The following is a 12,698-nucleotide window of genomic DNA, read 5'->3' on the forward strand; positions in this document are numbered from 1 at the left end:
GACTTAACAGGTATAAACATCTTCCTAACAAGAGTCCTCTGCCTGACATCCACATACATCTGTATGCAGCCATACAAAGGTCCTTTCAAAACAGACAAGCATGCATCTGTGGGGTTGGCTTTTTATTTTACTTGTTTGTGGAAAAGCAGTGAGAACAATAAATAGGGAATATGTCTAAACTCTGCCACATAAAATGGATTGACCATCTCCAGACTATTCCAATTTACGATACCTAAGCAGCTGACCCAAAACCACCATTTAAAGTTGAAAGGTGCACACCCCACAGTGAAACACACTGGGTCACCCTTCCCACTGCCAAGAAATGGCAACATTTTAATACCCAAATGGCAGTTGTAGCACTTTTTTCCTTGTAGTTATATATTTTTAAGATTCCTTTCTTCATCTTCCTTTAAATAATCCTGGAGAATTTGAGATGAAGTGATGGGGAGGTGGGAACACTCATCTCCTAGTACCTAATGCCCAATTTAAAATCTGTGTAGATAAAACCTTTCTAAGGACCTCTACACACAGCAAGTCATCATAGCAGGTAATGTACAGCTCCTTATCATGTAAAGACTCTCATACAGACTTGCTACATCTTTCTTCAAAGTCACACGCAGCATTTGGGCGATCAGAATTACACTCCAGAGCAGTTACTTTATGTAGCTGGCAAAAAGGGTACCTTTGAATTCAAAGCCTGGTTTGGTTGTAAATATACCTCCAGAATCAGTTCAGTGCAATCATTCACATTAAAAAAAAAAAGGTGTTTGCATCACAAAGTCTATCTTTGAAAGAATCACATACTGTTAGGAGTTGGAAGATCAGCTAGTCCAGCCCCCCTGCCAGAGCAGGATCACCCAGACTAAATCCCACAGGAACACATCCAGGTGGGTTTGAATGTCCCCAGAGAAGGAGACTCCCCAGCCTCTCTGGACAGCCTGTCCCAGGGCTCCCTCACCCTCACAGGGAAAAGGTTCCTCCTTATGTTCCCATGGAACCTCCTCTGCTCCAGCTGCACCCACTGCCCCTTGTCCTGTCACTGCCACCCCTGAGCAGAGCCTGGCTCCAGCCTCCTGACTCTCACCCTTTACATATTGATAGACATTGATGAGGTCACCCCTCAGTGTCCTCTTCTCCAAGCTAAAGAGGTCCAGCTCCCTCAGCCTCTCCTCATAAGGAAGGGGTTCCACTCCCTCCACCATCTTGGTGGCCCTGCACTGGGCACTTTCAAGGACTTATATGTCCTTTTTGAGCTGAGAGGCCCAGAACTGGACACAATATTCCAGATTTGGTCTCACCAGGGTAGAGTAAAGGGGGAAATGATGTGTTTCTTACTCTTAGAGAGACTTCAATCCAGAGTTTGATTACTAATTAATACTGTACCCCCAGTGTTCTTTTAGCCAACGCTAAACCTTGGATCCATTTGATCCAGAAGTTCCTCAAGAGTCCTTTTCAAGGTATAGCAAAGCAGTGAAAAGAGAAATATTTTACCTATTGCAACACTTTGTTTACACTCTTGGCTGTAGGTTAGGCTATTTTCCTTCCTTTCTCAAAATCTCCATACTAGGGAGGAAGGTGAAGAAGAGGCCTGACACTCTCAGCTATTTGCTTCCATTATGTGACACGCTGTCCTGCTGAAGAGACAATTTTGGATTTGTGGGTTTTGAAGGGTTTTTTTGAGCTTGGATTGGAAAGTAAGTTCAGGGGACTCTTTTGTTAAGAGATCTTTGTTAAACAAGATGGTGAAACTATGCAAACAGAAAGAAGTGGCTGGGAAAATTTCTTTCCAAATCTACGTTCTGTGTAGAAAAGAAGCATGTCCAGCTATGAAAGGATAAAAATAAGAGGCAGAGAAGGATGGGAATGATATAAATACACACAGGGATGTCAATTCCCTCTCTCATAATTTGCAGATCAAAATCTTTCTAATATATTTTTGGAGACATATTAGCACTTTGTTAGTCCAGTAACACAGACAACAATTTGTTTGTTTTTCACTCTATTATCTAGTAGACTAACACTAGTTTATTATTTGCTTCTTGGATACATTATCATCCTGTTAAACAAATAGTCTGAAAATAATCAGAAAACCCAAACACACCCACCATTTATGACTAATGAGCAGCTGCTAGCACTGGTTCTGCTATTTTGCTTAGACATGCAAACTGTTGTACGCTACCTTTCCACAGCATTTAGCCTTGTCGATGATCTTCAGCGCAAACTCCTTTCCTGTGGATCTGGCAAGGAAGAAATAGGAGAATTAGAAACTGGTCAACAAATTGTGGCATTATCTGCAATAATGCAGATTGCTACAGAATGCCTTGGCCTATGGAGGTTGCTGACAGAAAATTCACAGAACAAGACTTGATTTTGCTGTTTTCTGAGGTACCATGACATTTAAGAGGACAGTTATATAGAAAATAAAAAAGATTACTGTTTTCAGTAGTCAGTCCCACAGAAAGGAGCTCTTGTTTGCCTTTTGTCCCTTTAAGTGATAAAAATCGTTTCCATTTCTCCAGAAGGGGAGAAAATGATAGCAAGTAACAAAAATGAATTATCTTTTTTTTTTCATTAAATGAAGACGACATTACTACTTACATTAAAATTAATTATTAATTAAAAATCACAGGAAAATGCCATGAGACCCTGTTGCTAACACTTTGTGTTGTGTCAGTACCTACAGGCTCCACAATGCATCAGAACACCACTAGCACATATAAGTGATAAACACCAGAGGCAGTTATAAAAGCTGCAGTCAGGAATGTTTTTAAGCTTCCAGGTGAATTTTGACTATACTTTCAGCATTAGGTACAACTAGTCAAAATTTGTACCTCTACAAAAGAAAAAGGAACTGAAAGAGTGTCTCAATTTATCCGTTACAGAAAAAAAATTGCAGCAGAGATTCTCTGCTCTGAAGTGCAGCTGTAGCTGTGAGGTTGTCATAGTTACAACCTGATCTGGTCCTCAGATAGAAGCGTTGTCTAAATGGTGTCTGTGAAATGCCATCCCCTTCTATTACAGGCCCGATGTGAAATACACTATGGCTACAGCGTGATTCAGAATCACAATTTACATGTTACAGAATCACAGAATCACTGGGGTTGGAAGGGACCTCGAGAGCCCATCGGGTTCAACCCCCTGCCAAAGCAGCTCCCCAGCTCATATTGCACAGGTCAGCGTCCAGACGGGGCTGGAATCTCTCCAGAGAAGGAGACTCCACACCCTCTGGGCAGCCTGTCCCAGGGCTCCCTCACCCTCACTGGGTAAAAGTTCTTCCCCAGATTGGGGAGGAACTTCCCCTGCTCCAACTTGCAGCCATTGCCCCTTGTCCTGTCCCCACAGAGCACTGAAAAGGGGCTGGCCATTTCCCCCTGCATCCCATACTTAAGATATTTATAAGCATTAATAAGGTCCCCCCCTTAGTCTTACACCACATTGAGTGCATTATCTGGAAGCCTGCAAACACCTGATCAGGAAAACCTGCTCAGTAAACCTTTGGCACTTACACTAGTGTAGCAAGAGGAGTTAGCGGTCACACAGCCGATTCATCAATCAGCTTCAAATCCCTCTTGCAAATGTCTTTTACTCTAGCACCTAAGGAAACACCCTGGATGTCATGCACATAATCTGTGTGCTGATAGCACCGCCGATCATACAGCAGTATTGTCTGACGGGTTTCTGGTACTCTTCTGTCTAGCTGTCAGCGTCCATCTGTCGACTCACGTATTTAGATACAGACATATAGGCACCCTTTGCAAATGAGGCCATCTTATTCATTTTATAGGACAGCTGGTACAGTAGGATGCTGGCTCCACCGCTAAGGCTTCTAAGCACACCACTATTAGAAATGAAGTATAATGATGAATACGAATGCAAAGACAAGCATTTGGAGTTGGAATTTCCTCTCTTACTATTAGCAACCATTGTTGGGTCTTGAATCTCTCCAGAGAAAGAGACTCCACACCCCCTGGGCATCCTTTCCCAGGGCTCTGTCACCCTCACTTTATAAAAGTTCTTCCACATGTTGGTTCGGAGATTCCTGTGCTCTAACTTGCAGCCATTGCCCCTTGTCCTGTTTAATAACGTTTCAGTAAATAGAAACTAGGTTTTTAAGTTTAGTTTCACCCTTTTTAAAAAATATAATTGGAAGGTTGTTTTTCTGGTCTGGTCCTCTCATTCAAAAATGCACAGGTGACGTTTTGAAACCTAAGTCACTTGGCAACACTCGTTCCATATTCAGTGGAACTTAAAGTGATTTCCAAAATGCACAGTTGATATTCCTGAAACTAATAATTTAGGTTGTCTTATGCTTTTATCCTCTTATCTTTCATGAATGTTGTTGACTCTATAGATAACAAAAGATGTGTGGCCAGTTTCAGGGTACATGGGAAAACACTGTGAAGCATCATTCATTTGGTGCCTGTGCCAAAACTTTGAAAAACCGGGTGGGATTTACCTGTCCCAGTGGGGAAAACACACACTTGGGCATAAGCTGGCAGGGCTGACTGACAGAACTTTAAACTAGAATCATCAGGGGAAGGGGATACCAACAGGATTGCAGTAGGTAAGGCAAGGGTTGGCAAGGCATCGTCTGAGGGTGGCAATGTTAGTAACTTTTACACTTCTGGGAGCACAGGGGGCTCATGAGCATCTCTGAAATGCTTGTACACTAACTCACATAGTCTGAGAAACAAACAGGATGAACTGGAAGCATTGGGCAGCTCCTAGAGCTATGATATCATTGATATTAGTCAGACTTGAGGGAATGAGTCTCATGACTGGAGTGCTGGGATGCAGGGCTACAGGCTGTTCAGCAAGGACAGACAGGGCAGGCAAGGTGGAGATGTTGCACTACATTTAAGGGAGGACTTTGAGTGCACAGCCATTACCGCCAGCAGTGATGTGGTTGACAGACTCTGGGTGAGGATTAGGGGGATGGGTGTCTCCTATTGATGACCCTGTTCGTAGGAAAGAACTTCTTGTCATAGGTACTCAGTGAACCAACTAGGAAAGATGCCCTCCTAGACTTTGGGAATAGAGAAGGACTCGTGGGGGATTTTATGGTGGATGTCATTTGGTGTAATGAGAAAGAACAGCAGCATTGCTATGCTGCACTTAAAGAAAGCAACCTTTAAGCTATTCAGGGAGCTATCACAAGAAGTGTGGCCAGCAGATCGAGAGGGGATTCTGCTCCTCTGCTCTGCTCTGCTGAGACCTCCCAGCAGTGCTGCATCCAGCTCTGGAGCCCTCAACACAAGAAAGACATGGACCTCTTTGAGCAGGTCCAGAGGAGGTCACAAGGATGATCCAAGGGCTGGGGCACTTCTCCTACAGATACACGCTGAGTTGGGCTAGTTCAGCTTGGAGAAGAGAAGGCTCAGGAAAGACCTTATAGCAGCCTTCCAGTACCTGAAGGGGACCCACAAGAAAACTGGGGAGAGGCTGTTTGCAAGAGCATGGAGCGATAGGACAAGGGGCAATGGTTTTAAACGAGAGCAGGGGAGGTTTAGGTTAGAAATTAGGAAGAAGTTCTTTACTATGAGGGTGGTGAGACACCAGAACAAGTTGCTCAGATAGGTGGTGGTGGCCCCATCCTTGGAGATATTCAAGGTCAGGCTTGATGAAGCTCTGAGCAATCTGATCTAGTTAAAGGTGTGTCCTTGCTTCTATGATTCTGTGATTCCACGGTTCTATTTAGCAGTGTACCCCAGGAATCTGATTTTGAGGGTTGAAGAGTCCATGGCTGCTGGTCAGTCTTTGAAGAACCATCTTTTAGAAGCACAGGAACTTCCCACTGTGTCCTAAGTCAAGCAAGCAGGGCAGACCACCAGCTTGGGTGAATGGGGAACTCCTCATGGAGCTAGAGAAAGAAATTGATCTCTGGAAGCAAGGTCAGGCTTCACAGGAAGATTACAGAGCTGTGGTTTGTATACACAGGGAACTGGACATGAAAGGACAAAGCTCAATTAGAGTTGAAACTGCCCAGTGTAGTTTCAGATAACAAAGGCATTTTTAAGTATGCTAATAGCAATAGAAGATGTAAAGCAAACATTGGACCAGTACTTGCTGAAGATAGTCATCTCAGTAACAAAGGAAAAACAGAGGGATTTCATATGGTTTTTTGCTTCAGTTGATAGACCTTGGACTGCCCAGTCCCCAGAGTGACAGGACTACAAGTGTGGGAAGAGTGACTTTCTATTTCTGGACACTGAAATTGTAAGGGACCAGCTGTACCCTCTGAATGTTCACAAGCCTGTGGGGGTCTGCCAATATTATTCTCAGTAATGGAGAAAAACAATCCAGATGCAGTATGAGGAAACAACTCCCTTGAGAAAAAGCAATAATGGCTGCAGAAAGCAGTGAATTGAGATGTTTCCATTCAAAATGATCTTTCTTTTCATTTAAATAAAATCAGCAACTAAGGATCAAATAGCAGAAATGGTTTCTGTAACTTTTATGGGTTTTTACAGATATTTTTTTATTGTGTCCAGCTCTGGTCCCCTCAGCTCAAAAAGGACATAGAACTCCTTGAAAGAGCCCAGCACAGGGACACCAGGATAATGAAGGGAGTGGAACCCCTTCCTTATGAGGAGACGCTGAGGGAGCTGGGCCTCTTTAGCTTGGAGAAGAGGAGACTGAGGGGTGACCTTATTAATGTTGATAAATATCTAAAGGGTGAGAGTCAGGAGGACAGAGCCAGGCTCTGCTCAGGGATGGCAGCGACAGGACAAGGGGCAGCGGGTGCAGCTGGAGCAGAGGAGGTTCCATGGGAACATAAGGAGGAACTTTTTCCCTGTGAGGGTGAGGGAGCCCTGGGACAGGCTGCCCAGAGAGGCTGGGGAGTCTCCTTCTCTGGAGACATTCAAACCCCACCTGGATGTGTTCCTGTGTGATTTAGTCTGGGTGATCCTGCTCTGGAAGGGGTGTTGGACAAGGTGAATTTTCGAGGTCCCTTCCAACTCCCAATGTTCTGTGATTCTGTGACTTTCGCTGAATTTACTCAATATTTGGGTACAAGTTGGAGGTTCCTCATAATATTTAGGAAGCTGACATAACTCTCATATAGATGAAGATAGCAGAAGGTGGATATAAAAAACACAGTGAGAAAGTGACAGTCAAATCATCTGTTATGTTTGCACTAGGAGGAAAGTGTGACACAAAGCTTGTGGAGGAAGAGCAGTCACACAACGCAGGTCTGTAAAGGTATCCTCTCTGCCCCATGGGAAATTGGGCACAAGAACATTTCAGGCTGGAATATGGAAGGGTTGGTTTCAAAAATCTCTGCCTACTCCCCGCACTACCTCACAGAACCAGCAAGCACTAGGGAGTTGGTAGCACAGGTTAATAGCTACCAACTGCACGTCCTTAAGGACATTTTGCCCACAGTACGCTGAAAACTGTGAAAAAACATCTAAGCAGCAGAACTGTTGAGGTGGAGAGGTGGGAGGTGTGTCTCAAAGACTTCAGATGCCACATACAATTTCCTGCCATCCACAACAGTCTGCTGTGTGATGGGTTTCTTGAAGATCTGTGAGGTTTCCTTAAGGGCCTCTGTTAGAAGATGATACCTCCTTTAGTCTTTGGGATAAAAAGCCACGTTCCTCTGCTGCACTCATACACCTTTGCTGGAATAACATGTAGGAAGCCCCATGTGATTTGCTATGCTGAGTTCTCCCAATGTATTTTCTTTGCTTTCATCTCATCACATTTTCTATGAAATCATTCTAATGCACAGCAAAATAAACAGCAGTACCAAAGAGTTTCTTCACTCACCGTTCTACACACTCCTTCACAACAGCAAAATTGCCATCACCAATCACCTTCCCCACTTTGTACTTCTCAAGAATAGTAGATGACCCTGAGCACTTGTTTCCATTCACACCTGCAAAAAAAGCAAGGTCAATAATGCAAGCTGAAGCGTCAGCAGGATGCAATATATCCCCAACGGGTTCCACAGACACCAAAACAGTCACAAGTACCATATAAAATTTCAAAGTAAGCTGTTTTCTTCACAGCTTATTCCCTTGCTTTTATCTCAAATGTAAGGAAGAGCAAGATAAGGCTAATCAGAGGTGTTTGATCTTTTAACATACAAATCAAACATCACTATGTTTTTGCATGGACACATTCTGAAAGTAAAGAATGCGGTTAGAAGTACTCAGTCTAAACATTTTTGGAACTCAAAATACTTTTTCTCAAGTATCTTTTTACATACTTAAGGCAAAAATGCAAATCAGATTCATTTACAATGCATGTAAAAGAACCCGAAGTTTTAGCTGCTGAATTCCTTCAAGTTCCCTTAGCTGCTGCTGAAACATCGAAAATGCAAATAAGGTTGATAGCTGCTTATTTCAGTATTTTTAAATTAAAAAAACCCCTCTAAAATAAATTTTAGAAATAATTATAAAATAACATTGCTTTAAAGAGATAAAGAATGAAAGGTTAAGTTTAGCTAAGTTCAGTTAATGGGCCAGGAGTTCTACCTGAAGCACAACGTGCTATTTTGAGAAAGGCTCCACTTCCAATCCACCCACAAACACATCTGTGGTGGTACGTTGCAGGTCATGCTCAAAATCACCCAAACTCATAGGAGTGATTACCAAAGAGCAGAGTCCACTAGTATACTGCCACTTGACAAATAAAGAACACAATTTATTCCCTAGCTTTCCACTGATGTAGAAAATGCGACGATTTTCCCAAGCTCAGGTTGTCAAGAAGGTATCAAAAATCTCAGAATAAAACATGAATCAGAGTAATCAGAAACCATCTGAAAGTGCTGAACCGACTGTCACCTACAACAAAATTTTTGCAAGGACATTCAGCAATTATTGACATCCTACCTTCGGGACTCTGGAGCGGCTCTGGTACACCGTTCACATTGGAAGAAGATCCACCATGTGGAGGTAACTATGGAAATACATAAGAACCTCTTATTTATTACCAAATCACAAGAAGGAGCCAGACAAAAAAAAGAAAGTGATAAAAATCCCCCAACAAATGAACACCAGTTTACTTTTCTACTCCATCTTATTTTTAATCTTGTTTTCCCACAGTTTGTCACCATTCTAATCCACCACTTTCACTTGCGCCGACTTAAGATTCACCCCGATATTCCTATTGAGATAATTGAACAGATTTCTGTAAAGAGCGAAGAAAATTCCCTCCAGATGCACCCAGTTCACCTCTGAACATTACAGAGGGGATGTTTCCTCCTCAATCCACCCCATACGATCACAAGAATTGAATCCACACGCGTTTTTGTGTAAGCCAGACACAGAATCACAGAATCCCAAGGTTGGAAAAGACCATTAAGATCATCAAGTCCAACCGTCCCTGTCCTGTGCTAAACCATATCCCTGAGCACCTCATCTACCCTTTTTTAAACACACCCAGGGGTGGGGACTCAGCCCCCTCCCTGGGCAGCCTGTGCCACAGCCCCACAAATCTTTCAGGGAAGAACTTTTCCCTCCCATCTGAGCTGACCCTGCCCTGGCACAGCTTGAGGCCATTCCCCCTCGTCCCATCTCCTGTCCCCTGGCTGAATAGACTATCACCCACCTCTCTACAACCTCCCTTCAGGTAGTTGTAAGCAGTCATAAGGTCTCCCCTCAGCCTCCTCTTCTCCGGACTAAACATCCCCAGCTCCCTCAGCCGCTCTGCATGTGATTTGCCCTCCACAGCCATCTCCAGAGAACTTTTCGGTGGCCAGAGCAGCAAGTACGTGCTCTCATCAAACACACCTCTCTGTAACTGGCAGCATCCAAGGTTCCCTAACTGAACTCCATCATTACATGCTCTCTTTAGATTGGCACTGAAGCACGCCTGGAAGATAATGTATGGATGCTTCCACAGCCCTACTAGTTTTCATTGAAAGAGAATTTTGGCACAGGTGGCCGGGTACATCTACAAAAGTCAGATTTGCTTGGTAATCTTGCGGTCTATATTTTGGGTTATGATGGATGTGAAGACTTATGACTTCTACAGGCATTCTGAGTTTCTGAAATGCATCCAGACATAGATCCAGTTTTAGTAACTGTACCACAAATATCTAAATTATTCTGAAGGATGAAGGCTGAAGATGACTATTTTTGCTGCACTACTTAAATTCATCCTGTCACACTGCCCAGGGATACACTCGAGAAACAATTCTTATTTTAGAAAGGGGTGGAGGCATAGTAATGAATGCCATGAATGGGAAAACACACCACTGTTTGATAAGCTACCCATTACAGTTAGGTTAGGCATAGGGATGCTCTGTGAAATTCAAATATATTTTAGATCATTCCCCATCCTCTGTATGACATTCCTTGCTGTTCCATGAAGTTCTACATCTTGTTTTCTTCATGGGCTACTATAGTAGTTCTCACCACTCACCACATAAAGGATTAAAATGCTTCTCTGCCTTAAGCTGGGTGTCTGTTGAAATGGCTTTGCATGACACCAGGAATGCAAATGTGGCATTTTCCGTTTTAGCTGACATTGTCTGGTTACACTGCTGAATATTTTAAATCATTAACACTATTGTCAATGAAAGAACTGAACTGACAGATAGGGATATTGTTTAAAGGCTCATGAAATGCTAATGAATGCTTAAGTTTCTAGTGGCAGCTGAGCTGCCAAATCAGCTAAAGGTACAGTAGCTAGAAGCTGTACAACCTAATTTTGCAGAGCCTCTAAAACAATGATGTTTGCTAGCATTTGGCATAGAAGCAGCATAAAGCAGCAAACCAGTCAGCTACTACTCTGCCCCTTAAAAAAAACCCCAGGTTTTGTTAATGCTGCTATCTTTCTGAGTTATCTGTTTATTTAACAAGGATGAGGAAACAAGGACGAGGAAACAAGGACATTTGGGTTAAATGACACTTGTGCCAAATCATGAGTCAGTCTCTTAACCAGTGGGTCACATTTTCTTCAAGCATGAAGCGGAGATACCAGAACAGATCACTGAAAATTATTAATCATCAGCCAAAAATAATAATCTATTCTGGGTTTTCATTGAGTGACAATACATGGGAATATCCAGTTCACATTCCCAACTTCCTTCATCCTTGTAATCAGCTCGGAACATGACTGGGCACATTCCTTCTTACCACAGTATTTACAGGAAGGAAGCAAACAGGAAAGTAAAGCTAAAGGAAATGTGGAAAGGAAAAAAACCCTAACGCTGCTGTAGTGGCTGAGGTGCTAGAGCAGGTTTAACCTTAGCTCTGCCACTTATTTCCCTTATGGCACTAGACCTGGGGCTGAACCCACTCTACAACAGAGATTGCCTGTGATTTGGGTACTGTAGGTCTCTGTCTCAGCTCCTCAGCAGCAAAATCCGTCATATCTTTTCACTACTATGTCAAAGCCCAGTAGAAATAAACTCTTGAGATGTCTGCAAGGTGCTTGACTAGCCAGAACAGACAGAGAGGAGGTGGGAATAAGCAACATAAAGTGATTTTTATTATTAAAGTAATTTTCAACTCATTTAACTATCCAGTGATGTGTAATATTTAGAGTATCTCGTACTATTGGAATCACAACAGCTGTAGGTATTTTGAAGGCAAAGTAAAGATTTTGGATGATCAGGTAGACTTGACTGGTTCATTCAGGCATTCCTGCAGTAGCAAGAAGAGAAAAGGAGGCATGTTGCACTACACAATGTTACGTTATTTTTTTTACTATCTGAATTATCCAATGTGCCAGACAGGTGCATCCTGCTAGACGATGTGTGTATCAGGATTTTTACTTTGAAGTTGACGATAAGAAATTGAAAGCACACACACAAAAAAAACCCAACCCCAAACACAACCCATAAAAGCCTTTAAACCATCACAGCATCCAAGAGTATGAACTGAAACAGGTATGCAAATGTAAGGTGATGTACAAGTAGCAGGCAGAGGCTGGTTCAAGATTCCCTTAAAATCTAGATCAGAGCATAAGTCAGTGGTTTGGGAATGAAAAGCAGCAGCTTAATAGCCATTTTAATCAAGCTACATCTCCTGATCCAGCAGCAAAGACTTTGAATAAATCCTTTGAGTCAAAAAGCTGCCATATACATCAAAAAATGTAAACATAGCACTTGTATTTAGAATAGAAATGTGGAGGAAGTTATCCCAGATAACCACATATCTGGTAGGATTTCATTTTTTGTCTCTTGAGAGTGTGATGAAGGATCCACAGATATAAATCCACATCCTCCTGAGGTGGACTGCTATCTTAACTGACAAAAGTTTGCACTTGGGATTAGATTAATTGCCCATGACACAAATGTTTGTGGAAACATTTTTGGGTTTTTTTCATACTGTTATGAAATTCCTGAATTCATGGCAGATAAAAAGGATGGTGCCTTCTAGACCACCCACCTAAAGGTTTCCTGTCTGTCCTTCTTGCCTGTCTGGAACGATGGACATTCATCATCAGGTTGCAAGGCACATATGCAGGTCCTGTATAGGTTATCCTGTATGTGCAAGTACCTCTTTGACCCCAGTCAGACCTCCTATGGCTGCTCATCACCTTCACAGTATGTGTAAGATGCACTAAATGTGCTGCCCTTGTCCTCCAGCACAGTGATAGCAAAGCACTGCTAGTAACTCAACCGTACCAAGGACCTACTTGTAATAATACAGTAGCCAATTAGAATGCACTGATTTAGCTAACATTAATTTGAGCCCACATGGTTCAGCACATGAAGTCATGCATTTTCTTGCACTGCT

General features: G+C 42.7%; 1 protein-coding gene across 2 annotated transcripts in view; it reads right to left on the minus strand.

The window, feature by feature from the left end:
* The window catches only part of DCLK2 (doublecortin like kinase 2), a 90,136-nt gene that overhangs the window by 20,098 nt on the left and 57,340 nt on the right, over positions 1-12,698 (minus strand). For both annotated transcript variants that reach the window (XM_084266959.1, XM_084266958.1), the window contains 3 exons: positions 8,841-8,907; positions 7,774-7,882; positions 2,180-2,237 (listed from right to left, as the gene is read on the minus strand). In XM_084266959.1, the coding sequence (XP_084123085.1) occupies positions 2,180-2,237; positions 7,774-7,882; positions 8,841-8,907 (234 nt within the window). The remainder of the gene's footprint in view (positions 1-2,179; positions 2,238-7,773; positions 7,883-8,840; positions 8,908-12,698) is intronic.

Source organism: Gallinula chloropus (assembly GCF_964237585.1).
Source record: "Gallinula chloropus genome assembly, chromosome: 7".
Lineage (NCBI taxonomy): Eukaryota > Metazoa > Chordata > Aves > Gruiformes > Rallidae > Gallinula > Gallinula chloropus.